Source organism: Electrophorus electricus, chromosome 22 (genome assembly GCF_013358815.1).
Source record: "Electrophorus electricus isolate fEleEle1 chromosome 22, fEleEle1.pri, whole genome shotgun sequence".
Taxonomy (NCBI): Eukaryota; Metazoa; Chordata; class Actinopteri; order Gymnotiformes; family Gymnotidae; genus Electrophorus; species Electrophorus electricus.
The window spans coordinates 2,393,098-2,421,053 of record NC_049556.1 but is presented as its reverse complement, the minus strand read 5'-3'; the positions used below and the strand labels follow the sequence as shown (position 1 = coordinate 2,421,053).

At 47.7% G+C, this 27,956-nt stretch overlaps 2 protein-coding genes across 2 annotated transcripts; both read right to left on the bottom strand.

The window, feature by feature from the left end:
* Positions 1-1,664: 1,664 nt before the first annotated feature.
* Positions 1,665-7,011, bottom strand: phyhd1 (phytanoyl-CoA dioxygenase domain containing 1). Its single transcript, XM_027027047.2, has 11 exons — positions 6,936-7,011; positions 6,149-6,307; positions 4,687-4,762; positions 4,551-4,598; positions 4,336-4,391; positions 4,025-4,087; positions 3,877-3,898; positions 3,342-3,470; positions 3,029-3,145; positions 2,655-2,781; positions 1,665-2,044 (listed from the first exon to the last, which is right to left on the bottom strand). Exons 1-11 carry the CDS (start codon positions 6,966-6,968, stop codon positions 1,999-2,001), a joined length of 876 nt encoding a protein of 291 aa, XP_026882848.2. The 5' UTR covers positions 6,969-7,011; the 3' UTR covers positions 1,665-1,998.
* A 3,950-nt stretch (positions 7,012-10,961) lies between these two features.
* lrrc8aa (leucine rich repeat containing 8 VRAC subunit Aa) lies at positions 10,962-27,583 on the bottom strand. Its single transcript, XM_027027048.2, has 8 exons — positions 27,445-27,583; positions 22,442-22,589; positions 21,657-22,211; positions 20,239-20,847; positions 19,664-19,996; positions 19,286-19,456; positions 14,854-15,159; positions 10,962-12,051 (listed from the first exon to the last, which is right to left on the bottom strand). Exons 2-8 carry the CDS (start codon positions 22,577-22,579, stop codon positions 11,776-11,778), a joined length of 2,388 nt encoding a protein of 795 aa, XP_026882849.2. The 5' UTR covers positions 22,580-22,589; positions 27,445-27,583; the 3' UTR covers positions 10,962-11,775.
* Positions 27,584-27,956: the final 373 nt, after the last annotated feature.

The window sequence follows — 27,956 nt, the reverse complement described above, 5'->3', positions numbered from 1 at the left end:
TAAACTTTTTTTAACACACTGGCACACCTGATGTCAATCACAGCAACGCCAATCACAGCTCAAGCATCAGAAGGGGGTGGATAGATTGATCCTCTGAGTGAGTTTCCCCGCCTCAGTCTCTGCTACAAGTACGTTTAAAGCATGTTAAAGGCATGCTACTTGGAGGTTTGTGAATATCGGCAAGAATACAGCATCTCGGTTCTTATAAGGTGCTGCATGAAAAAGTAAACGAGTCTCAAACCATGTGAAATTGTGAAGGGACAGTATGGGCGTTGTGAGGGAAAATGCTTAATGCTTGCTTAAAAGAGGAAGTAAGAAATATGTGACCTTTGCCCTTGTCTTGACCAGTCTGCAAGAAAGGCGAACAGAGAAGTGATGGAGTATGACAGTTATCGCTTAGCTGTTGCTGGGCAGGGGTGCAGCAGCAGAGAGTAACAACTTGTTTTTAGCAGGAAAGAATGTTCAAGGATGGTTGAGATGCCTGGCACCTGGAGTCACGAGATTAGCGAATGAGAGAACAACGGTGAATGGTGGGGGTATATGATCTCATGTGAGAGAGACGTCTGAGGCTTCTCTCCCTCGATGCATAAGGGACAGAACCAATAAAGCTCACTCATCTGCACATCTGGCTCGAGTCTGATTGATTTTTCCTCCACAGTGCAAAAGTGCAATAAATCTTACTAATACGACAAGGCTTAATACCAATCAATATTACTAATACAATAAGGCTTCATACCAATCCACAGTAATTGTGATTTATGCATTGTGACATTGCATCGAAAACAACTAAGCTAAAACACCCAAACCCACAGCTAGGTAATATATAAATCGACAGAACACCAGAGCTTTATTAAAGATAGAGTTTAATCCCGGCCCTTGAGAGAAAACAAGAATTTATAACTTAGTTAGGCATCAATCAAAAGTTACATAACATGCAGTCCAGTAGTCCATTTTAAATACGGTATGACGAGACAGGAGGCAGGACAACGGTCGGGCTGGCCATGCTGCCAAGCGCCCTGGAGCCAGAAGAGCAAATGGCATGAAGGTCATCACCCTAGAATTGCCCTTCCGTGCGCCGTTGTAAGCAATGTTTACATTTGATGTTGTGACACTTTTGAGATACATCATTTCATACTTCAAATTCAGTGTACTGCCATTATTTAATACTAATCGCAACAATTGCAACGTTGTGACCACACCAGATAGACAGACAAGGTGTCGTATCGTCCGAGTCCTCATCACACTACAACACCCAGCAGGCTGTTCGTGACCCAACCCAGGACTCCACCAATCCTGAACTTCACGTCAGATCGTCATCACAGGAATATTGAACGCACCTGTGTACTTGATTATTTAAGCCTGTCGAACATTAGGACACTGTGAAGTATTGCCTCTAGTGTCTTATGCATATCAAGTGTTCTCTTGGATTGTTTTCTGTGTACCGAACCTTGACTTAGCAATTCCCGTTTCTGATTTTTGCCTGCCCCTTTTGGATTCTGCTGCCTGGATTATTGGATGGTTTTTTGACACGGACTGTTTTTCCTACTTTCGGGTTGCTCCTTTTTTGTGACCGTTTCCACTACCTGTTACTACAATAAATCTGTTTTTTATCCGCGAGCATCTGATTTTTGCCTGGCCCGTAACACAAGGAAACAACCAAGGAGTCACAGAATATGATTACTGATTTATTGTCACTGTACCTGGTGGTCATATGAATAAAATCATACAACTTTATATCTGGGAACTTTTATGTCTTTAATTTATGCAAGAAAAATACTTACATACTTATACTTTTATACTATAACCATATTAACTATATTGTATACTATAACTATATTAACTATATTGTATACTATAACTATATTAGAATTATCCTTAATGTTAATGTATAATGGGAACATTTCCCAAAATGATCCCAGGACATGACTAATTACATGTGTTAGTTATTTATTAAAAGTATATTCCAAAACCTGATACCCAAGCCAAACTGCAGAGGAGCTAGGTATACAGTGAGGGAAAGGCCAGCTTATTGGTTGGCTGTAACCTGACAGAGAGAGAGAGAGAGAGAGAGAGAGAGAGAGAGAGAGAATAGCAGACAGTAAAGGTGACATTAACCTCAATTAATAACCTGATGCCTTTAACTAAGCTGATTTACAGCACTAACCCTAACACTAACCCTAACCCTAACACTAACCCTAACCCTAACACTAACACTAACACTAACACTAACCCTAACACTAACCCTAACCCTAACACTAACCCTAACCCTAACACTAACCCTAACCCTAACCCCAACACTAACCCTAACCCTAACACTAACACTAACACTAACCCTAACACTAACCCTAACACTAACACTAACCCTAATCCTAACACTAACCCTAACCCTAACACTAACCCTAACACTAACCCTAACCCTAACACTAACACTAACCCTAACACTAACCCTAACACTAACCCTAACCCTAACACTAACCCTAACCCTAACACTAACACTAACACTAACCCTAACACTAACCCTAACACTAACCCTGACACTAACACTAACCCTAACCCTAACCCTAACCCTAACACTAACCCTAACCCTAACACTAACCCTAACCCTAACACTAACACTAACCCTAACACTAACACTAACACTAACACTTTCTCACCAGTTTTCAGGACTCCAGCGTGTGTCTTTGGACTCCATGATATGGAATGTATAGGCATGGCGGGAGGTGTTGGAAGTGTTTGCGGCACTGCGGTGCACCACTTCACCATGGATCAGAACCATCGAACCTGCACAAGCAGCAGAACTTCACTCAAATATGCCAACAAGCCACCAAGCTCAGGGTTTGAAATACACTCAAATACACATACATGTACAAAAAACACACAGCCACACTCAAATCTCAAATCACAAATCTACTCTAATACCTCAAAGTAAACGTATGAAACGGTGCATGTCATGTTTACATGACAATCAGAAATTTATAGCCAAGCATATAAATTTTACTGTGTTTAACACAAACACACACACACACACCTTTCTTTACAGGTGCTGGTACAAAGACACTGTCATCATAAGTCTGGTCACGGCCAATGAAGTCGGTCAGAGGAAATGTGCCTGTAGGTGTCCGGACAAACCTTCGGGTGATTCCATCTAACACACACACACACACACACACACACACACATATGTTTGAAGCCACAAATCTTACCTCACGAAATGACACAAAAACTCTGCTGTACTACAAATCTTCGTGGCTAGAACAGAACCCTTTGCCATATTTTTGTATGTGCATGTGTGTGAGTGTGTGTGTCTCCTCACTATGTGGTGTGTACATGTGTGTCTTCACCATTGTGTGATCCCGGTATGAACCACAAGCAGCCGTTATCGAGTGTCACATCTTCCAGAGCGATCCAGAATCCCGTTACGCGGCCAAGCGGCTCTGTGTGCAGGAAGGTTGCGTCCTGATGAGGGGTCACTGAAAGGTCAAAGGTGAATCAGTTTATTAATTCTATTAAAGACAGATGGCCTATTGAGACCAAAGGAAGTCAAATTACTGGAAAATCTGTGATTGGTCAAGATGCTCATAGTTCATAGTTTAATAAAATGGGATTGGTTGGAGTATTTACATACTGCAGCCTGATTGGCGATAACAATGAATTGAAGTTATATTGTGCTGTTCTGCAGAGGACAGGAAACACAGTTCCCATCTGTCCTTATCCCTAGAGAACAGGCCGAGGACACTCAGGTGTGGTACTAACGCTAAACCAAAAACGGGTCAATTGCCTTGGGTTTAAAGGCCCATTGCTCTATCTGAACCAGGCTGTGCCAAGTGGCCTGTCCCCCAGTATGGGCTCTGTGTGGGCGTGCTGCAGGTGCTTTACCTTCTCCACCGATGCCTGGTTGCTACGGGGAAGAAGGTAACACACAAAGCCGGTCAGCCTCAAACACTGCAGGCATCATGTGCTGATATCAGCACCAAAGCCCTCAGGCATGGATGATGAAACCAAGCATGACGAGCGTGCATTGTACCTTAAAAATGTACATGCTCTGTAAAACCACAGGATTCGTTAGACCCAGTTTCTTAACCACGTTCTGTGGGTCAAGGGGAGAACATGGAGTAAGGGACAGAAACACCCCCCCCACACACACACACACACACATATGCAGCATGACCTATAATAATGAACTACAGTATCAAATATATTTAACTACAGTATGAAAAATAATCTCAGTGGAGGGTAAGGATTTTTAACATTTTTTAGAACGAATTTGGATGAAAAATGTATAAAATGTCTCTTTATATCAGAGCAAAGAGTACAAAGAGGTCAGAGGTCATTTACCTGGACTTTAGGAGAGTGAGTGATGGATTTGAACAGAGGTTCATAGGCATGGAGAGCTACACAGACAGGCAGGGAGCAGTAGAGGAGCATATTATTTTCCACACAAGCACAAGCCTCCACACCTGGAGGTACGATAATTCAGTCCCAACGGGCAGATAAAGACAGAACAGCTGGAACATAACTGTGTAGACAACAATCCAGTCGCTTTTACCCACCGTGTCCAATCTTGTTTAGCGATCGTTCTCTTGGCACAATGAATTCCCCTGAGAGAGAAACGAAGGATAAAAACAGAGTGATATGAGAATCCAGAGCGTTGTAGTTTGGCTAGAACTGAGCTGCCAGGACACAGACCTTTGTCATCAAAGACTCCTTTCTCGAAGAAAAAACGGATCTGGTCCCCACTCGTGATGAAATATTCTGCATTTCCCTGTAGAGAGACAAATGGTGATCATATGACCCGAAGGTGGGATCGTACGGGCGAACTGGATGATATGCTGAGCAGGAGCTCATTAACACAGCTGCCATTAAGGTCAGGGCAGAGGTAATTAACTCAGACTTCATTAATGTCATGGCAGAGGTAATTAGCAAAGACCTCATTAAAATCATAGCAGAGGTAATTAACACAAAATGTAATTAAGGTCATGCTAAAGGTCATTAACCCAGTCCCAATGATGTCATGACAGTGGTCTTTAATGCAGTCGACACTGATGTCATGTCAGAGGTCACTATCACGGTCCACACTGATGTCATATCAGAGGTCATTAACACAGTCCACACTGATGTCTTGTAAAAGGTCATTAACATGGATCTGGGCATTGGGTTGTAGTGCGGAGTTAACGATTTGGAGCAGACATGAGGACTGATATCTGAAAGACTTGTGGTTTGTCTTGGAGTTCATGGCCACTGACTTTAAACTTGAACTGACTTGTTTGTCCTGCTGGCCTGCCATTACAGTAGAATAAACACCAAAGTGTCAATACACTAGATTACATACCAAAGTGTCATTACAGTAGAATAAACACCAAACTGAGCAGCAAAGCAGGGACGTGTGTCTCTGAAAAGGTTCTGATCTGTATTCTTTCACCTGTGAAGTATTTTACCAGTGCCACAATACCAAACAACACACCGGTGTAATGCATTTCCCATGGTACATTTGTGTCTGTGACTGATCTGTATGGGCAGATAGGTGGCAGTAGAATACTGGAGATGAGCTGGAAAGACTGACGCTTCATATTTGACTTTGGATGAATTAGGACTTTAGTTAAAAAGAGACACTTGACTCTTGCTAAAAGACTCATATCTGCTTGCAGCAGAAAAGGGAAAGCTCATCAACACCTCTTTTTTGGAGGGAAGGCTGTGATGAAAGGGTATGGATTTCAAGGAAATCTGCTCGATTGTGTAATAAATTCCATTAAACCTGACGTAAAACATTGGTTGCGACATATTTTTGCACTGAGCCTGTGCTTTAAAATGACCATGGATCTTTAAGCAATGTCCTCTGATCATGTTCACTAAATGTGTGATTTGTAGATCTGCAGTCACTTTAAGAGGATCAGATATACCACCCTGCTGTTTGAACAGCCTTATTCTTACACACACACACGTTTGATTGAAGGCCGGTGTGACTGACTAATGCAGTCTGTTGTTCTAGGAACTCAGGAAGACCACAAGTTCCCACAGGGAACCACAGCTGGAAACTAAATGGCCTTTCCTGCATCTTCGCTAAAGAGGCTCACCCAAGCTTATCCGCTTCATTACAGGATATGACGCATGGGAACGCGCGAGCCGAGGCCCCGCCCACGCGCGTCATTACCTGGCTCTTCAGCTGCTCCTCGTGACCGGTGGAGAACTGCACGCGGCAGTGCGTGGGCACGTCCATCCGCGCGACCAGGCCGCCCGCGCGTTCCCGCAGCGCGTCGCACTCCTCGGCGCTGAAGAGTCCGTCCAGCACGAGGAAACCGTCATCCTGGAACTGCCCCCAAAAGCGCAGAAGGCCGCATTAGGCTGCACCTCCGACATGGGCACACGAGTCTGCGCAGCCCTAAAGGCGTTTCCTTTTATCTGCTGCGTATTTATTTTACATTTACGCTATTCGGCAGACGCTCTTACCCAGAGACTTATAAAAGCGCTTGGTCATTTACTTATAGAATATATCCAAGTGCAGTACAGTAGGTTAGAGTCCCAGATACCAATGATCTATAATACTGTAGAATAAAGGGATCACTGCTGATGCCTAGAAGTGCAAAAATAAATCAGGTCTATTTTAAACAATAAGCGCTATAAATAAGTGCTAGAGTTTGTTAAACAACAACATTAAATTAGGACTTACTGTAGGGTATTGTTTGTCAGTCAATACGGGAGCAGTGTCAGTTGTCCTTTAAATATTTTTCCATTTCTATTTAAATATTTGATATTTGGAGGTTAATCGAAGCAAAACGGACTTCGAGCACTGACCACCGCGACACTTTCGTGCTGGAGAAACGGTCGCGTCCGTCTGATCGTCTTGCCCTTTAACCTCCAGCTTCTTAGTCTAACCGACGCGCATCGAAAAGTCTTGCCGTTAAAAGGCGCTGCCGTTGTGTGCGTTAAGTTCGTCTCACCTTGCGCACGTCCTGCTCCGTTAGGATCTCCATGTTCAGGCCACCTTGCACGGGCACGCGTCCGAGCGACTCGCTCCTAAAGCGCCACGTGATTTCGACACGTCAAGCTCGATTATGCGGCAGCACGACGGCGCAGGTGGTGGATTTTGGACCAGCGTGGGTTTCACGGGTTCACGGGTTCACGGGTTTACGGGTTCAGGGGCGCAACTGTGTAGCGTTTTCATTCGCCAGGTTACAAAAATTAGGGGATTCAGTCACGGTGTGCAAGTCAAACTAAAAGCGTTTAACTGATCCAACAAGTTATTCTCTCCCCCCCCCCCCCAAAGTTTAAATAAGACGCACTATTTGTGGATCGTATGGTGGTCTACATTCAAGCATTGAATGCACGTTTGAGGTAATGCTGTGGACTCGTTGACTCGTTGGACGTATGCTCTAGCTTCTGGTCGAGGTTTACACACCAGTATTCTCTAAAACTAGGCGAGCAACTGGTGGAACTGGTTAGGAGATAGCAGCATCTGGCGCCCTCTGCTGGCCAAAACGAGCACAACGCGAGACGTCGGCCCGTCTCTGCTGAAGGTCTTTCTTAAGACTTTCTGGGATGTTTTAATTCACAGTTCAGGCCACTAAAAACGGGGACGTCTGGGTCACTCTGGCCTTTATTCGATTAAATTCAGTTTAATTTTATGCATATGGCGCTTTTAACAATAAACATTAACTCAAAGAGTTTACTGGACCCACAGTAGAGGCCCCAAAGCAAAAGGCAGAAATCTTGCCTGGAGCAGACTCAAAACCCATCTTCCAGTGGGCAACACTGGAGTGCGCATACAAAACAATACTATTCAACTGAAACATCTGGGAACGAACACTGCAGGCTGTTATTTTACAGGCGTTTACCACATGTACTATTTTCTTGTGATCTTGTGGGGTTGTTTTTGGCAATCAACACGCAAGGCAGTTGCAGTGGTATTGCACATAGTTTCTCAGCTGCATTAACCAAAGGAAATTACTATTTACATTTGGAAAACACAGGAAAGGTTTAAAAACAGAGGCTATGTAATTATATACTGTTATTGGTATTAAAACGAATGGTGGAAGAAAGTTCATTCTGTGTACGCCACATTGAACTTTATAGCTGGAGTTGCGCTTGCCGTAGTCACCGAAATGTCATTCCATTTACGAACCACTAGAGGTCGCTGTTACACCACTCATCAAAGCACGCCTGGCAAACTCGTTACGCGTAAACGCGGACGGAGACCAAAGAAATATGGAAAGCCAAAGTGGTCAAAATTTGCCTCAAACGAACCGCATTATATTTGTAGACCTAGCATTAGTGACCATGGTTAGGTACTTCAGACATCGTATTTTAAAATGGCTATTCAAATGGGCAAGTACTTTAAATAGGCAATTCAACCAAACTTGAAACTTGGTTAACTAGTTAGCTAGCATTTCCTACAGCTGGAACATGGCGAGGAGGAATGCGTTGTAGACGGACACAGCACTCGACAATGCAGGACCCCATGTAATTCAATTAAAATTAACATGGTAAGTGCCATTTTAAATGAGTTAATCACAGAATCCAATAAACTGCTAAAATATTAACCAGAGACAACTAGCTAACTGATAATTGGCTGCAAAACAAAGCTCACCCAAAGGTAGCTATAGATGGCCAGTCATGAGTTGCTTCTAGCGGCAGACTGAAAGCAAGGTTGTTATCTTGTAGGAACAGATGCATGTTTGTGTTGAACTTGATGGCTAGCTGGCTATCAGAGGTGTAGTTTGGTAGTGGCGTTAGCTAAACTGCTGACTTCAGACTTGTTATGATTAAAACTGAATGGAAGGGGAAGGTTTATCACAACAAACTGAAGAAGGACGCCAAACAGCGAATATGGATAACAGAGCGCTTGGTATTCCTGTTTTATACCCTTGTGTCCTTACTCCAAGTCTAGCACTGGGCAGTCGGGACCCACCGTCTCTCAAAGATTCAAAAACTGCCTGGTCACAAATCTTCTGAGTTTATGTGGTTATTTATTCAAATTTGAACAGTGTCTGTCCTCAAATGGGAGCTACTGAGTATTTCCAGCTTAGAAGTAAGAAATAGTAAGAAATAGCCTTGTTCTTTAAAAACTATACAAATTTTAAGAGGAAAAAAAATGTTAATTGTAATTATCTATATGACACTGATCATCTAAAATTAAATTATTGCTACAGGCCTTGCGATGTGTCTTGAGAGAATCTATATACAATGTCCTTTCCCCATTCATTCTAGTCCATTTGGCTTGTCTGTTCTTTTTCTGAGTTATACACTGGATTTTTTAAAGAATGTTTGTTTGGTGTGCCCTCATGTGTTTTTCTGTTTGTCTCCCATTCTATGTGCTGTTCACGTGTGTGTTCTTGGTCAGGTTAGTCCCTACCACAGTGGAGTCACCTGCAAGTCAGAGACACTCCTGCTGTGCTTGAAAACAAAGACCTCACCTGTATGATCCCTCACCCTCCTGAAGAGACTGAAAGACTGGGCTGGAGATTTTACTAATTAGACCACCAGCAGCAGCAGCATTATTCTGTCTGGTTTGTTGACTGTGTGTCCTCTGTGCACTCCAGCTACAGCAGTTTCATCCTCTGACACAGTCGTGATGGACTTAATTCTCATTGTCACTCTTTTTAGGTGACCTCACATAGCTAGATGCCCACACTCATTGGTCTCTTCTGATTAATCTTAAGATTTCTGTTAAATGACTAAGCTATCTATCTATCGTTCCTAATATGTTACTAATTACTGTATGTGCCCATCTTTTCTTAAATTGGCTCCTAACTCGCATTGCTCTTTTTGTATTGCTTGTGATATCTGGTGTCTACCAGAGGATGGGATCCACTTCTGAATCTTGGTTGCTCTCAGGGTTCCTTCATGGTCGGAAAGGATTTTTTCTTTACTAATGTTGCCTTGTACAGACATCAGAGTCCAATTACAGCTGGCTGGTGGCGACATCTGTAATGAAAAGTACTATACAAGTAAATTTGAACTGAAAGATACATGGGCAAGCTTATGAAATTTTAAACTGATGTAAATTAAACAATTTTATTACCATGAAGAGTGTCTACTGGTTTAGTCAGATAATTAGCTCCACCTACTGGTTTATAGTCAGATAATGAGCTCATTATCTGACTATAAAGCGGTGCTTTAAACGCCATTGTAGGGACACCAAACCCACGTAAAAAACAGCGTTTTGGAACACTTAAAGCAGTGCTTTTTACGTTTTCAACTGACAAATAAACGGTGTAAAATACGTCGTCTTTGATAGTTTTTTGCGTCGTATTTTACGGCGTAGTGAAAAATAATACTGTATTTTGCGTCCAAAACGCCGCGTTTCCCGCCGTTTTACAAATAATGCGCGGTTCGTTTGAGGCGAATTTTGACCACTTTGGCTTTCCATATCAGCAGACTCGCCGTGCGACTCGTGCGTTTCAGCTGCATCATATAACTGCGTCATTACATTTCTGAATCCCCCACAAATGAACAAGTCTGCAAGTCATGGTCACTAACGCTTCCTGCTGCTTTCAGCTGGCCTACTTCCGTTTTACACAATATTCTGCTACACTGTACACGTAGAGGAGACGCTTAAAGACTGATCTGGTGTCAGGGTTTCTTTTTCCTCCCCCCACATTCTCTACAGGTCTACTGCGTGCAGTCTGATCCTGAACCAGCCTTTAACAGGCTCCTCTGACTGGGTGTTTGTCTCACGTCCACACTCTGCAAAAGAGGAAATGCACGAAATCCACGTGCGTTAGCTGTGAATGGAAGAGTCTCAGGAGGCAGTACCTGCCTGGCACGTGCGGCAGACTCAACCGTAGGCTGCCCGGGCTGCTGCGCGTGCGTGGTGTTTGGACAATGAGTCCATTTAAGAGGTATAGCTACCCACCCCCCCCCCCCCCCCCCCCCCCCCCCCCCCACCCCCCAACACGAGGATGGGTGTGTGGATGTTTTTGCTTAATTAAATGTTCTTGGTGTGAAAACACCACAAGGCCACCAGACTCCTCCGGGAAACTTTATTATAATCCTTGGGATGAAATAAAGTTAAAAAACAAAACAAACAAAACCAGTTACTGTTCATACAAGACAAAGCTAATGCATGTGATCGTCTTATACAAACTTCTGAGTTTGCAGCTTCTTTTATTTTGCAAAAAAGTAAAAAAAAACATAAACCAAAATGTTCATTTAATCTCCATGACGACCTCAGATGGTCAGTTCCTAAGAAATAAGGCCATATTAGTGTTGCCACATCAGTCTTCACTATGACATCAGCAAACTGCCTCAAACTTCCCTTTTGCTTTGGCGACCGATCGGTTTGCGGCATCCACAAACATCTCGACCAGAATGTCCAACGGCGCTTCAAACTGACAGAACTGTCCGGGTTTCCTGAAGGTTCTTTTACAGCTAGCTAGCTCGTGAGGGCATAGAATATAGTCTGTCTGGCTGCCAGCCCCTGACCTGTGACCTTCCGTCTCTCCTGCAGACTGCGGGTTCAGTACGGTGATCGCTTTTAGCTTAGTTTCAATTTGTGCCAAGGGTCTGTCCAGAGCTGGCCAATGGCACCGCATTTTGTGTGTGTGTGTGTGTGTGTGTGTGTGTCTGTCTCACTTTAAGCAGAGTTCTCACTTGTAGCTCCTTTTACATCTTTTGTCTCTTGTCTGTCAGTCGAGGCTGAACTTTGTGTTTCTCCCTTAGTATACAAAAAAAAAACAAAAAAACAAAAACCTAAACAAACCAAAAAGCGCAAAAACGCATTAAAAACTGAAGCTCTTAGAGTCGCTCCTGATCTTGGCGTCCCACGTTCTCGCTCTCTCTCTAGGCTTGCTCCTTGTCGGCCCTCCAGAGCTGCTCCTTCACCTCGGGGGGGAGAGTCTTGAACAGCTCCTCCTCCACGATGAGGCCGGAGCGCTTGAGCAGGTGGCACTCGCCCAGCTCCACCGGCAGGCCCTCCAGCCGGTTCCCCCGTAGCTCCAGCTGGGTCAGGCCGGTCAGCTCGCCAAAGCGCGACGGCACCGACGTCAGGCAGTTACTGCCCAGGTTCAGGGTGCGGAGCTTCCTGCACTGGAACAGCTCGGGGGGGAGCGTCTCGATCTGAGAGAGAGAGAGAGAGAGAGGAAGAAGTAGAAAGTTCAGTGATGTTGCTACTGTATGAGAGGGAGGGAGCGTGAGGGTGTGTGTGTGCGTGTACATGCGGAAGAACTGTGTGACTGTGTAGAAAATGTCGAGTTTGTTAGTGAAGATCTGAGGACACTTCTGCTCCAGACACACCAGTCCAGAGTTCAACCACCAGACAGGACCGAGCCTGCAGTGTGGACTTGAAGACGCAAGAGTGTGTGTGTGTGTGCGCGCATTTAGGCCTTGTAAACATGCTGTTTCCAGCAAGTCCCCCCCCCCCCCCCAAACATCTGCGACTACTTCCAACTCCAGCCGCACAAACATCAACAGTGAAGTCGTGCTCATGTTGGCCTGCTCGCGTTCTCCCGCTCGGACGCGAGAGCGAGGTGAGCTCACTGCCTTCATTGCTGCATCTGAAATGTTTTCCTTTTTATGCATAAATATTTTTCCAACAATTCCCAGGTTTTTCCTCCCATCTTCTTTCACTGCAGTCACAGGTTTGCACACACAGCGTGTGCGTGCGAGCATGTGTGCGCGTGTGTGTGTGCGTGTGTGTGTGTGTGTGCGCGTGCACAACCACGTGCGTAACAGAGGCCAAAGAAACGGGAAGCGATTCAGCACGCCAACATAACGCCGCGCCCCTGACGAGAGACACTGCTTTCAAGTGGCTCGATTAAAACAACGACTAAGCAGTTTGATTAAAACGACTAAGCAGTTTGAAGTTAAACACAACAGTGAGTACAAGGCTGAAGGGCAGAATGTCACTTTGATGTGCGACTCGGACCATCTGTGTACCAATTCCAGCCCTTTTTACACACGATCCTCCCAGTTTAGGGACGTCACCGGACAGTCAGAAGCGGCGTTTTCTAGGCGTGTCGCTGGACGGTTTGTTTACGTGTGAGAGAGGAGAAGAGCCTCGGGGTTGTTTCTACACGTTCTGTACTCATGCTGTCCTGCCGCCAAAGCTTGTCCACATCTATCAAAGATGTAACAAACATCAGGGGCTGGTTTCCCCAGACAGGAAGGAAACCCCTTCGTGACCCAAAGCGCAGCGCCAGTGGCGAATCACCACGGCGATCTGTTTTTAGTCTAGACTAGGGGTTAGTCTGGGTGCGGTGAACTCGCCCACTGTGGGCTAAAATTAACTCTCCAGTACAGTTACGAAGAGGAACAGAGCGATGAGCTTCGCGGATGTTGCCCGCCAGCACCGAGGTCAGGAAGTAACTGTAGACCACGAAGAGAGAAGCCCCTCACCAACTTCAGTGGGGTTCACTGCAACGATCAAGCCACGTGGACAAACACTGCACCCAGGTCACAGTCTGCCAAGAAATTCAGTTAAAAAACAAAAAAAAAAACAGGCTTAGAGAGAGTTCTGAAACTGACCTCAGGTCAGATCAGGAAGATTGATCTTTATCTGTGTGATGGGATGTGGAAAGCGTAAAAAAAAAAAAAAAAAGACAAAAAAAGTTACATCTGGCTCAACCAGGTGGAGACAGCTGTGTGTCACACACACACACACACACACACACACACACACACACACACACTTTCTTGATCTCATGACTGCCAGTGGCAGCTGTGTGTTGAATAGACCAGAACATGGATGAACTCTGAATTGTTCAAAAACTCTGATCTGCATTTGCATGACAACAGTAACTCCAGTACAGCTGTGAACACATTTAAATCAAAGCAGTCAAATATGAAAACAGCACACAGACCCGCCAGACGGTACGCAGACCTGCCGCCACGTCTTACTACCAACGAAGCTTCCTGACGTCTGTGTGTTTCAGGTGATTGCTGGTATTCCCGAGCCGGCTGGTCGGCTAGCGCTTGGGGGCGGTATGTGACCAGGATGCGTGGACGATATGGACTAAACACTTTAGGATTCTTTGTGTTACGTGCTGCAGTTACCATACGCTTAGCCATACTGTAAAACACACCCACGATGTGGCGTTTCAAAAGCATGAGTTTTGCTGGATCACGCGAAGTCTGTTATTCAGCAGCACACCCACGGAACATCCGAGATCTGCTGAGGCTGCAGCACTCCAAACACACACGGTTCTTACTGCAGTACCGAGGACAAGAATTCCACTCTGTAGCTTTGGGTCCGGGGCCGCAATTCTTCAGAAAAATGAGCAGGACATTTAGAGTGCTGGGAAAACAGAGGGGTGTGTGTGGACCAGAGGGAGGGAACAGCAGTTGTGAATAGGGACAGAGCGTTTACTGGAACTGACACCACACACACACATATATACACACACACACATATATATACACACACACACACACACACACACACACACACACACACACACACACAGGTCAGCAGAACCAGAGCTGCTTTACATCAAACCTCTCAGGACTTAAAGAGCTGCTGGCAACTTTCACTCATCTATAGGCAGAATGGATCCAGAATGGATCATGTGCGTGTGAGTGTGTGTGTGTGAGTGTGTGTGTGTGAGCGTGTGTGTGTGTGTGAGCGTGTGTGTGTGTGTGAGCGTGTGTGTGTGTGCGTGTGTGTGTGCGCGAGTGTGAGCGTGTGTGTGTGTGTGTGTGTGTGTGAGTGTGAGTTTGAGTGTGTGTGTGTGTGTGCGAGTGTGTGTGTGTGCGTGTGTGTGTGTGTGTGCGTGTGCGAGTACGTGTGTGTGTGCGCGAGTGCGAGTGTGTGTGTGCGCGCGAGTGTGTGTGTGTGAGCGTGTGTGTGTGTGTGTGTGTGTGTGTGTGAGTGTGTGTGTGTGTGTGTGTGTGTGTGTGTGTGTGTGTGAGAGAGTGTCTCACCCTGTTTGCAGTAACAGCGAGGTAGTGCAGGTTCTGGAGCAGTCCTATGTCCGGGTGGATAGCGGTCAGGTTGTTGTGACTCAGGTCCAGGAAGCGTAGCTTGCGGCAGAAGAAGAGCTGGCTGGGAATCTTGTCGATCTTGTTGCGGTTCAGGTAGAGGCGTTCCAGGTTGGTGAGCGTTCCGATCTGGATGGGGATGTAGGCGATCTGGTTGTACCACAGCTTCAGGCACACCAGCCGATGCAGGTGCTGGAAACTGATGATCTCCTCAATGGTCTTCAGGTTGTTGTCCTTCAGGTCAATCTCCTGCAAGGAGCGGCATGACATGCACGTGGAGTCAGAGAATGAACCAACAAGACTCCTAGACTGCAAAGGCAGACTGAGTAGAGGGACGTGTTCTTCAATATGCAGGTGCGAGTAGGTAGTCATGATGATTTGGAGAATAAGTGCATCAGGAAAATTGAGGATGACAGTGGGCATATGGTGGAGGATGAGAGAGAGAGAGAGATGGGCTTTCATTGGACAGAAGTGTATAGCTGATCATCAAAGAGTGCAGGTGGATGAAGACAAAATCAGGAATTTTTTGGCCGAATATCCTAGAATTCAAGGGGAGGAGCTGCAGGAGTTGGACGAATTAATTAGGAAAGAAGAAGTTATCAGAGCAATAGAGGAATTAAACACAGGAAAGACTCCAGGAGCCGATGGTTTACCTGCTGAATTTTATAAGGTGTGCGTTAGTGAAATTGCTGATCTTCTAGCTGATGTTTTTAATGAAGCATTAGATGGGGGGCAATTGCATGATTCATTTTATCATAGTGTGATATTAATATATAAAAAAAGGAGATCCTTGTAAGTTGGATAATTGGAGACAGGTCAGTTTATTGAACTTGGAGTATAAAAATTTTGCAAAAATAATTGTTAATAGGATGTCAGAAATATTGAGTGATATCAGAGTTGGAACAGATATGTGCGATAAGAGTAAGATACATGTGGGATAGTTTAGGAGTAATAAGGAGTTTGGTTATTGAAGGGTCAGAGGGATTTTTATATAATAGGACTGGATCAGAAAAAGGCCTTCGATTATATTTCTAGAGACTACTTATGGTGTACATTGGAACATTATGGTTTTCCAGAGAGGTTTGTAAATATGATTAAATTATTGTATAGTAAATCAAAAGTACAAATTAATGTTAATGGTATGTTAACTGAAGAATTTGAAATGCATAGAGGGGTTTAAACAAATGCCCATTGAGTGCTGCATTATATGTCATCGCTATTAGCCCACTATTATATAAAATAAAAAATGATCAGCAATTACAAGGTGTTCACATGTTAGGTATGGAAAGATGGAAAATATCTGCGTACGCAGATGATGTGACGGCTTATGTCAAGAATCAAAATGAGTTTCATATAGTTAAGAGGCACTTTGAAATGTATGAAGTTGTGGCTGGAGCGAAATTAAATGAAAGTAAAAGTGAAGGGATATGGATAGGAGATGGGCAACCTGTACCAATAGATGTAGAAATAAAAAATGAAATTAAAATATTGGGTTTGATGGTAGTAAATGGTAGATGTAGCGAACGGAATTGGGAGAAGGAGTGTCAAATTAAACTAGAGTTGGGAAAATGGAGGGTGTCAAACTATAAGACTAGAATACAGGAGGTTAAGACCTTTGTTTTGTCGAAATAGTTGTTTTTGGCTACGGTTTTCCCTCCGGATGAGAAATGTACTAAGAGGCTGAATAAAATGTGTGTTCGTTGTATTTGGGGAAATAACAGAAGTAACAAAAAGGGAAATTATGTACAAGTCGAAAGACAACGGCGGATTAGGGGGAGTTGAGTTAGCTCAGAAATTAGAAAATGCCTTTTGCAAAAATGTAACGAAAGCTATATTTCGGAAAGCAATTTGGGTAGGAGATGTAAATCAGTGGAAAGAGAAGAGGCAAGTCAAGGAAACATGCTCCTTATTTTAAATTACTATATGGAGATTTTTTGTTTAAATATAGGCAGCTTAATATTGATTGGAATAAGTCCCCAAATAAAATGATATATAAAACAATACAAGACTGTGATTTTGGGGGAATAGTCAATTATAAGGGTCTGACAGTGACAGAATGTGAAACCTGTGTTAAAAATGTGCAGTCTAAAAGTATCTCGGAAAATGTTCGAGATACTGCATGGCTCATATCTGTTGGAAGACTGCCTGTACGATGTATTGTCAAATGGAGTTGTTTTGTTACAACAAAGGAATGTCCGATGTATAATTGCAAAGCTGATGAAATGATAGAACATTTATTACTGCAGTGCACAAGGACTATTGAAATTTGGGAGAAAATGGAAGGTATTGGGTTTAAATGGGGTCGTAACAGGAAAAAAGTATTATGTATGGAGTGTTTAATGAGAATTTGACTGAGAATGTGAAGGACTTTTGTTGGATGATTGTGTGATAAATTGGAAGATTTGGAAAACACGATGTAAGATGATTATTGAGCAATGTATAATACCTGCAGAAACTGTTTAAACAGATCGTGTGTGAGTTAAAAGGGTTGAAGACGATTGATAGAGTAAAAAAGACATTTCCCTGGGTTTTTTGGACATAGAAATGGATGATGTATAGCTAATTTACAGATGTAAATTGTATTTTTAATGTAGAGAGTGACGGTAGTCTGGGGCCTCCGGTGGATATTGTTTGTGAGGTTTTTGTGATGGAGTGTTTTGTATTAAATGGAATTTTCTTAGTCAATTTAAAAATGTAATAAAAGGAAAAATGTTTGAATGGGACACACACACACACACACACACACACACACACACACACACACACACACACACACACACACACACACACACACACACACACACACACACACACACACACACACACGATGGTGACAGCCACTCGGTTTGGTGTCGCCCTCCACGCGGGGCACTTCCCTGGCATTGTGGAAGCTTTATGGAGGAGACGATCACACGCTTGCGTATCTCAGTGTCCTTCAGCCTGCCAAATCACTAGCTGGGAGCTTGTTGCCGTGATCTGGGGTCACACTAACCGTTTAACCGTTAACTGACAATAACCATGTAGTACTATCGGTTTTAAAAAGATACATATTTAGAACAAAACTAGTAAAAAAAAAAGGAATGAAAAGAAAAAAACAGACCACACGAGTCAACTAATGGGAGCCTGTCGACATGCATAAACACCCAAACATACGTTGATATAGAGCGGTACAGACACAGAGTCGTGCGGATATAGAGCGGTGCAGACACAGAGCCGTGCTGAGAGAGAGCGGTGCAGACACAGAGCCGTGCTGAGAGAGAGCGGTGCAGACACAGAGCCGTGCTGAGAGAGAGCGGTGCAGACACAGAGCCGTGCTGAGAGAGAGCGGTGCAGACACAGAGCCGTGCGGATATAGAGTGGTGCTGAGAGAGAGCGGTGCGGATATAGAGCGGTACAGACACAGAGCCGTGCGGATATAGAGCGGTGCAGATATAGAGCGCGGTGCAGATATAGAGCGGTGCAGATATAGAGCGGTGCAGATATAGAGCGGTGCAGATATAGAGCGGTGCAGATACAGAGCCGTGCGGTTATAGAGTGGTGCAGATATAGAGCGGTACAGATATAGAGCGGTACAGACACAGAGCCGTGCGGATATAGAGTGGTGCTGATAGAGAGCCGTGCGGATATAGAGTGGTGCTGATAGAGAGCGGTGCAGACACAGAACCGTGCGGATATAGAGTAGTGCGGATATAGAGCGGTACAGACACAGAGCCGTGCGGATATAGAGTGGTGCTGATATAGAGTGGTGCTGATATAGAGTGGTGCTGATAGAGAGCCGTGCGGATATAGAGTGGTGCGGATATAGAGCGGTACAGACACAGAGCCGTGCGGATATAGAGTGGTGCGGATATAGAGCGGTACAGACACAGAGCGGTGTGGATATAGAGCGGTACAGACAGTGCCGTATGGACACAGTGCCTTACTGATATAGAGCGGTACCGACAGTGCCGTACGGACACAGTGCCTTACTGATATAGAGCGGTACCGACACAGTGCCGTACTGCGAAGCATATCTTTGTTCACCATGTTAGGGAGAAGATGTGATGAGCGGGTTGGTGAAGGACACCTGGTCCCTCAGCATGGTGTGTGGCGAGCGTCTTCAGGAGCTACCACGCTGTAATGGAGCTTAAATAACACAAACCCTTCCAAACCGACCGACTGGCAGCTGTCAAAGCGAAGCTCTACTGGGATCTTTAGTGGGTCCCAGGCACGCGTCCATTCTAAAAGAGTGCATTAACCCTAACTAACCCCAGTTCACACCATCCATGAAGACATGCAAATGAGATGCCTCCAAGCAGCCAATCACAACCAGCATATCAACAGTGTGCTTTGCAGCAGGCGAGGGGGAATGGGTGGAGCCCAGGCGAGGGCCCACCTGCAGGTTGTGGAGGCTGAAGATGGAGTGGGGGATGCGCTCCAGGTCACAGCGGATCAGCTCTAGCTCCGTCAGGTTTACCATCTTCTTCAGGCTGTTCAGCACAATTAGCTTGGTGCCCTCGTTGTTGATGGAGAGCTTCTGGAGGTGCACGCCCACATCCGTCACCACCTGTGCGCACGCACACACACACACACACACACACACACACACACACACACACACACACACACACACACACACACACACACACACACACACACACACACACACACACACACACACACACACACACTCCTCAGCACTGTTGGACTGGGTGGTACACAACAAGGTACGTGAGGCTACCTGCGGCCTCTGCCCGCGGGCGGAGCGTCCTACCTGCGGCAACTTGGTGAGGTTGCTCTTCAAACGCAGCACTTTCAGCCTCTTGAGCTCACGCAGGCCGTCGATGACGATGTAGCGGTTGTTGTCGGCGCTCAGGTTGCCCGTCAGGTGGAGCTCGCTCAGGTTCTTCAGGCTGTAGATCCACAGCGGGATCTCCTTGATGTCGGTGAACTTGACATGCAGGGCTTTCAGGTGCTCACGCAGGAAGGCCAGCGCGGGCGCCTCGATCTTGGCGGGCGTGTGGTAGAGCCAGAGCTCGCGCAGGCTGGTGAGCTGTGCGATAATGGGGGGGATGGTCACGTCCGGAATCAGCTCCAGCTTCAGCACCTGCGTGTGCGTGCGAGAGAGAGAATTTAAGACTGAAATAACACAAGCCTGTCAGGGTTCTGTGGGCGGCCCGTTCCAGAAAACGTGGACTAGCACAAGCTGGCCAGATATGGCTGAGCATTAACGGTAAACCACACCCGATCTCCACCCACGGCTTGAGAACTGCCTTTGCACGGGTGCACCGTTTCCCAAAAAAAGGCCTCCACCCAAACATCCACCCACAAACACAGCACCCCACCCACCTCCAGCTCCAGCAGGTCGAACACCGTGTCCGGGATCCCGCTCAGCATGAAGAGGTGCAGCTCCTGCCGATCCTGCGCGTTGCGCGTCACGCGCTGGCGCAGCTTCTCCGGCGTCCACTCATTGTTCAGGTTGAGTTGGCGCAGCTTGTTTTCGCTCACCTCTGACAGGAAAACAGCGAAGCGCTTGGAGTACAGCGGGTCGTACTGGTCGATCATGTGCAGCATGAAGGCGAAGTCGTTGCGCACATCCGGGATGTCGCTGTAGCTGCTCTCCTCGCGGATCGACTCGAACGAGTAGTGCTTCAGGCGCCGGCCCAGCATCCAGCACAGCGTGTACATGCAGATGAGGCCGTACACCACCACCAGGGAGATGTAGAACCACGCCAGGATCCTGAAGAGCGTGGCCAGCGGGTGGGCGCAGTAGTACACGCGGTAGCCCGTCAGCCGCTGGATGTCCACGACGCACTTCACGTTGAAGGAGATGAACTGCGCGTAGTACGCCGTGTAGCAGATGATGACCGCGAACTTCACCACCTTGATGAAGGTCTGGCGGACATACAGACGGTACACGATGTCGCCCTCCTCCACGTGCACGCGGAACTTCTTCACCTGTTTGGGGGGGGGGGGTGCATTAGTCATGTGAGGGGAAGAAGAGCCTGGCTCCCTCCTCCAGTCTGCTTTTCACAGTCAACGTGAGTCATTGTTTTACAACCACACACACACACACACACACACACACACACACACACACACACACAGGTTTTATTTATTCGCCACTCGACCGTTTTCTGAGTACCTTGCGGTTAAACATGAATGTAAATAGTTCAGTCGTTATACATTCCCGTCCTGGAGTAATGAGGCCCCCCGGGGGGCAGCCCTAACCGGTGCGAAGGCCCTCTCCCACAGTTAACGGTGAAGGAGGGACCAAGTCAGAGCAGAAGGGCTGGCGTGTTTTTAGGAGGGGTTCATGGCATGATTCCGCGGTGCAGAGTTTGGAAGCGGACACCGGTTCAGATCCAGCAGCTAAACTGGCCTAAGCAGGACGCGTCCGCAAGTCTGGACGGTGTCTCGGCCCAGTGAAACCGGATAACGCTTCCGTGAAAACAACCCGGAACATGAAAGACTAGTGAAGGGAAAAATATCCCGGTGAAAGGAAATGACCCTGCACAGAGCAGAGAGATGACCGTCCGACCGCAGGCTGAAATCTGACTACGGAGAAACGAGCCCCGAACCTTCCCACGTTACACCTCACCTGCTCTTGGACATTACAGGCCAACGGACTATTTCCACGGTAACCATGGTTAATCACATGGTTAATCGCGGCCTGGGCTTCCGCAGTTCGGCTGGGGCCAGTCTGGTCTACAGAGAAGCTCCATATGACAAACCTCCACCCCCCACTCCACCCCTGCTCCACCCACCTTCTCAAACAGCGCCTTGGCCTGTTCTCCTTCCTTCTTGTCCAGCACGCCGGTATCCGCACGGTCCACGATGCCCTGCTCCACGCGCGAGCGCGTCCTCTGCAGCATGGGCGTGCTGGCCTCCACGTCCTGCTCGCTCGCGCTGGATGCCTTCTTCCCCGCTGCGCCCTCTGCCTTGCCTGCTGCCGGCTTGGGGTCCGTCTCCTCGGCGACCGTCTCCGAGAGGGCGCGCGTGGTCCACGGTGAGTCGAAGCACTTGAGCAGGATGGAGACGAAGTGCTCCAGCTTAGAGCTGGTGCGCGGGAACTTGAACCAGAAGTTGCTGCAAGCCAGGAACACCAGCGTGTGCAGCAGCACCAGGTAAGGGAAGTACTTGGCAAACCAGTGCAGCTTGTCCTCGTAGCACACGGCATCCACGTAGTTGTACTGGTGGCGGTCCAACTCGTACTGGATGCCACGCGGCTCAGCCGGCAGGGCCGCGCTGCCGTTCAGCTGCTCACACTCCTCACCCACCACCCACTTGCAGGGCAGGCAGATCATCTTGTCCTGCGTGACCTGGACACAGAGGCACATGGCGCGTCAGCCGACGCCCGCTGTTTCCGGCGCGGTCGTTTGAGGGGTCGATAGCAAAGGAGGAGCCAGGAGGCAATGCTACGGTTGGCACAGAGGCAACCGGACACCACCGCAGAGAGAGAGAGAGAGAGAGAGAGAGAGAGAGAGAGAGAGAGAGAGAGAGAGAGAGAGAGAGAGAGAGAGAGAGAGAGAGAGAGAGAGAGAGAGCTCACCTGCAGCGTGCCCCCGAACACCGCGATCATCAGCATGACGATGGAGATGTAGTCGGTGAAAACATCCCACCATGGCTTCAGGATGCGGTACGCCGGCTGCGTGTCGGCGAAGTACCGCAACTCCGTTATGGGGATCATGATGGCTTACCTAAGACAGGCAGACAGAGACAGACAAGCTCAGTAAACAGGAAACTCGACATCAACATCCTGTGCAAGCTCAGGTCCAGTCCTGGACTCAACTGCAGTCTAGTAGCGCTACGTGCAGCACGCCAGCGTCATCCAGATACTCCGATGTTTGCATCATCTCTGAAACCGCAGGGAACACAAATCACAGCACCGGGTTCCTGTCAGACAGGATTTTAACGGTTGCTCTCCCCCACACACGCATACAGAGGCACTGCTAATCCTGCTAGATTAGCAATCCTGTTAGCAGGTGCAATGTGCCCCCCCACACACACACACACCTCAGATCAGAGGAACATTCCCGATCAAGAGTCTTCCCAAAGTGTGCATATTCAGTGGCGCTCTGTTCCACTTTGACCCGGAGTGTGTGTGTGATTCTGAGCAGTTTTACGAGCTCAGAGCTACCTCACTACACACAGCCCCATTCAGAGGGCTACAGGAAGCCGTAGCAAGGACCCAATTTAGCATTAACGGCCATGTTGGCAAGACTGAGGTTTCGGCCAATTAGAGCGTGTCAGTTCTGACCCCCCACTGTGCCACACACACACACACACACACACACACACACACACACACACACACACACACACACACACACACACACACACACACACACACACACAGATGTTGTACTTGGGTTAACGCAACGGCCAGACCACGCAAAGCCGTTACACGCTCAGCCGATTCTGTCAGGTTGGCATGGCAACATCACCAGAGTTGCCAGGTTGGCAGAGCCAATTACATCCAGCTGCCTGCTGTCTGATTTATCCTGTAAGGAGTACAAGTGTGTGGTACATGCATCTCACACACACCCCCCCCAACATAGCAAGCGTCCCACCTTCCTCCCGGCCGGGGGGGCTTCCTTGCTGTTCTTTTCAGGTTTCCTGTTCTTTATGACTACATTGTGTAACCTGTGTGCATGCGCGCAAGTGTGAGTGTGCGTGCATGCGAGCGTTTATACTCAGGGGGGCCAGGGATGAGAGGCACACCCTAGACAGAATGCCGGCACCACGATGATCCCTACAGGACTGTCAATCGGCACATCCGTAATAACATCTCCCTCTCTCACACACACGCGCACACACTTCTAGTACCCCACAGTCCATGAGCCAGCGCTGATCGTAAATCCCAGACCTTGGTGGGGGGGATGAGCTAAAGGAATCCACGTCGAAGTTCCTCTCTCTTCAACGTGCTTTATTGGCATGACTAATACGTTTGTAGTGGCAAAACTACCTCCCCTACACTCACTCCCCCCTCTGAACGTACACACACACACACACACACACACACACACACACACACACACACACACACACGACATCTGATCTGGTTTGGGAGTGGTCATAAACCGCTTCACAGTCTGTTGTGAGAACATTTCTCTCACGCCCTCCTGCACCCTCACCTCTCGGCGTTCCAACTGTGGCCCCGCCCCGCCCTCCCGTTGTTGGGGGGGGTAGAGGCATAGAGTGGCAGCTCTGTTCCTCTGTGGGTGTGTCTGAGACGTCAGGACGCTGGGAAACATCCCGTTTCCGTAATTTGGTAACGTTGTCTGTAAAAGGAAGAACCGTGGCACGCGGATATATTTCAGCGGACAGAAGAGGAGCGTTTGTAAAAGCGGAGGTAACGCAACACCGAGGTGAGGTGACCCAGCCGGCACGCAGGAAGGGGGAAGGTTCCGGAACGTTCCAAAAGCTCCACTTTCGAGGTTCGGAAGACCCGGCGTTACCATGACGACTGCAGTACAACGAGGCGCGGCAGCCACAGAGCACTAGTGCGGGATGACTGCAGGTTTGTGTGCATTTATGTTACACTGGCTTCTACGAGCTACGTTCACCCTCAAACATTTCTCAGTACGCGGTGACCTACAAATCTACATTGTGTCCTTTAAAACACAAAAATTACACAAATACTTTTTTCTGCACTACATCCAAACCTCGCCACAGGTGCCGCTGTGCCCGACGCCCCAATCGCGCTAGGACACACTAACTAAAGAAAACGACCCAGGTGTGTTTTGGTAAGGAGGTTTATCACTTCATAAATATTCATTTATGTATAGGGCCCAAATTATGCACTGCTCATTAGGCAGGGGGGTCTAATATGACAGAGCCTATGGATCATTATTTGGCAGGGGGTACACCCAGATCACCAGGAAGCATCATCCTACCAAAGATGCACACTCACAGGTTAAACCAAATACACCCCCCCCCCCCCCATACATTCACTTATACACACACACGCAACCCACAAATACATTAACTTATGCACAAACTAAATACATTTGGTCCCAATAACAGGACCAGAATCCTGCAGACAGAAGCCTCACCAAGCTCAGTTCTCCCATTACTGTACTTCGGGTCCACACACACAGGCGGTTGTCTGTCCTCTCTCTAGTCTCCAGGGACACTTTGTTCTAACTGCTCCTACCTGCTGGTAGACACAACTGCAGTATCGCTATTTAAACGCACACACACACACACACACACACACACACACACACACACACACACACAGACAGAGAGCACTGAAGAGCATAAAGAGAATACATTACCACACCCACACACAGACACACTGTAAGCACTGAACAGCACAAAGCTTAAGAGAATACATAACCACGCAAAGACGCTCACACACGCTAAGGGTTGAGTAAAAAAAGGTTCTACCCCCTCCTGCACTCTGTCCAGGTTATCATGTGATGTAATAATGCAACAATGACCATGAAAGGAAAAACAACACACACACACACACACACACACACACACACACACACACACACACTTCGCACCCGTGACACAGACAGACCTGTAGTAGTCAAACACACACACACACACACACACACACACACACACACACACACACACAGTCACGGGCGGACACATGACATGATGCAGGACAAGCGCAGAGAATACTGGACTGTGGGCGGGGCATACCAGGGGCAGGGGAGGGGCCTGGGAGGCACACCTCTGCCCCACCTGTGATCCACCCCATCACACCACCAGGGTCATTCGAGACCGGTGAGAACCGCAGGAAAAAGTAAAGCGTGTGTGCGCGCAGCGCCAAAGACATGAACAGCCGAGTTCTACATCCTTGTAGGGATTTCTATACATGTTTACATGTATGTGAGCATGAGAGAACACAAAATAAAAGCCCTATTAGTGAAACAGCCTTAACATTTTACGTTCATTTCCCCAGGCAAGCTATTTAAACACACAAGTGTGTCCAACTGCACGGCACGTGCGTGCGTGTTTTCAGGGTAACAAGTTCTCCGCTGCACATGGATTCCGTGGCTGGAGGTTACGGATGCCACTCTGGCGCAGAGCTCTGCTGGATCCGTGGCCAAGGTGGATTCCAGGAGCACGCTCCACTCTGTTCCGACACGCTCAGCGAACACGCATGGCCCTGCTGTTGTTGTGCTGCACGCGCACTGAGGATTACGCCACCATGGGATTCTACATGGCACTTCTCTGGCCCACCTGGAGTATGTGTGTGTGTGTGTGTGTGTGTGTGTGTGTGTGTGTGTGTGTGTGTGTGTGAGAAATGTGCACTGGACTGGACTGTAAAACGGCCCCTCAGAGGACCACGCGCACACGCCAAACCTCAGATAAGCCACTTCCTGTTTATGGCCTGACCTGAACGCTCCACCTAACGACAACGCTGAGGTCAGAGGAGACCAAAACAGAGGCGCTGACCTTACCCGACCCCGTCACCACTGACCTGGAGTCACACAAAACGCCGCGGAGGGTGGACGAGTCACGCGGCTGCTCCCTCCACGGGACAACGACCACACCACTCAGCTGCCGCCAGGCGCTATGCCCGCGCCTCCCACGGTTGGAGCGAGATGCCTACAGCCCTCACCATGATGATCCGGGGCTTGCCATCCAGTCGCATAGCGACAGATGCTACGACAACCGCACCAACCGTTACATTTACAAAGTTACCTACAGAGATATCAAACCCACGACAGGACTTTAACAAGAGAAGAATGTGTTTACTTTCTGAGTCACACGGTGACTCGTACCTGACTGTACAACAGGACAAATCACCAACATCAACATCTTCATCACTGAAGGGTCACAGTCCACACTACTGCGCTGCACCTGTCTCAAACCTTATTGGCCAGTTTGCAGCAGGTACAGCGCTAAATTGAAAACACTGAACGCATTGTTTTAAGATCAGCAAAGTCCTCCACAATCGTACAAAATCGTTTGTATAATCTTTTGCTTACTTTAAGTTAGGATTCCATGCAAAAATCACGACTCGTGTGAATTTGGGATACTGGCTCGCTGCATGGACGGTTTACAGAAGCGGACCGACAGCGACGCGCTCGCGGGCCTCACCGGCAGCTGCCTTAAACGAGACGGATCGATCTTAAAATCGTACATATCGGAACCGCCGATCATTACAACCCTCAGCCCCAACTGCTCACCCTCACGGCCGGGACACTGGTTTTCCCGTTTCTTCCCCGTTTCTCTCTGTCACGACGTCAACACTGCCGGGTGTACGACGAGAACACGTTACAGTGGATCCGTGGCCTGGAGGAGTTGAGACATCGGTGCGTAAAAAAGCACGAAATCACAGCCGGGCGGCACGGAAAAGAAAGGGCGCCGGGGCCGTTGGTCTCGTAGGCCGACTAACGGCACTCGGCCTCTCCAAACGCTTGGCACACCGACTCCGAAAACAAGCGCAAACACAGTTGGACACGCAGCCCGACGCGCTCGGGGAACAGCCGACGGTGGGTATGCGCTCGGTCCTCCGGGCCCGTTTAGACTGGACGCGATTAGCTGGCGCACACTTTTACGCCAGCGACCGGGGCCGGTACTCACCGGGTTCGTTACAGTGACGGCTTCTCTCTCCTGTCGCGCATAGCTGATGCATTTCTCGGACGATCCACGGCGCGGGGCAGCGCGCACTGGTGTGATAAGCCCGGAAAGTGCTCGGGAATGCGGTTAAAACACTCCCAGGAAGTTGCGTCACGGGCCAGTTCGCGGTGGGGACGGCCAATCCGCTCCACGCTGCGGCTGCGCAGGAAAAGCCTCACGGCGCGGCGGGGCCCGGGCGCAGGTGGCGGGCGACACCGTCCGTTTGCGTTAAAGGTCGTTGGAGGGGCTCTGCAACCCGAGTTTAAAGCTCTGCACTGACGATAGAAACTAGAAAGCGCAACAAGGAACTAAAATAACGCTGAACACGCAGCTCACACTTCCAAAACTGAGGCTTTGTTTCAACTCACAAACCAAACCAAAACATCTGAATGTTTTTTTTAAGTAAATTAAAGTAAAAAGGGTTTATTTTTAGTAGCTGAAATCATTTTAATACAATAGCTATTATTCCCAATGAA

What these genes read in the sequence shown, in the direction of transcription:
- phyhd1 (XM_027027047.2), bottom strand. Translation starts at nt 6,968, where the DNA reads ATGGAGATCCTAACGGAGCAGGACGTGCGCAAG. An exon ending in AGGAGCAGCTGAAGAGCCAG is followed by an intron (nt 4,763 to 6,148) that starts GTAATGACGCGC and finishes GTCTCTCTACAG; the next exon opens with GGAAATGCAGAATATTTCAT. An exon ending in CGCTGGAGTCCTGAAAACTG is followed by an intron (nt 2,045 to 2,654) that starts GTGAGAAAGTGT and finishes TCTCTCTGTCAG; the next exon opens with GTTACAGCCAACCAATAAGC.
- lrrc8aa (XM_027027048.2), bottom strand. Translation starts at nt 22,579, where the DNA reads ATGATCCCCATAACGGAGTTGCGGTACTTCGCCGACACGCAGCCGGCG. An exon ending in TGTTCGGGGGCACGCTGCAG is followed by an intron (nt 22,212 to 22,441) that starts GTGAGCTCTCTC and finishes CTCTGTGTCCAG; the next exon opens with GTCACGCAGGACAAGATGAT. An exon ending in TCAGCCTCCACAACCTGCAG is followed by an intron (nt 15,160 to 19,285) that starts GTGGGCCCTCGC and finishes CGCTCCTTGCAG; the next exon opens with GAGATTGACCTGAAGGACAA.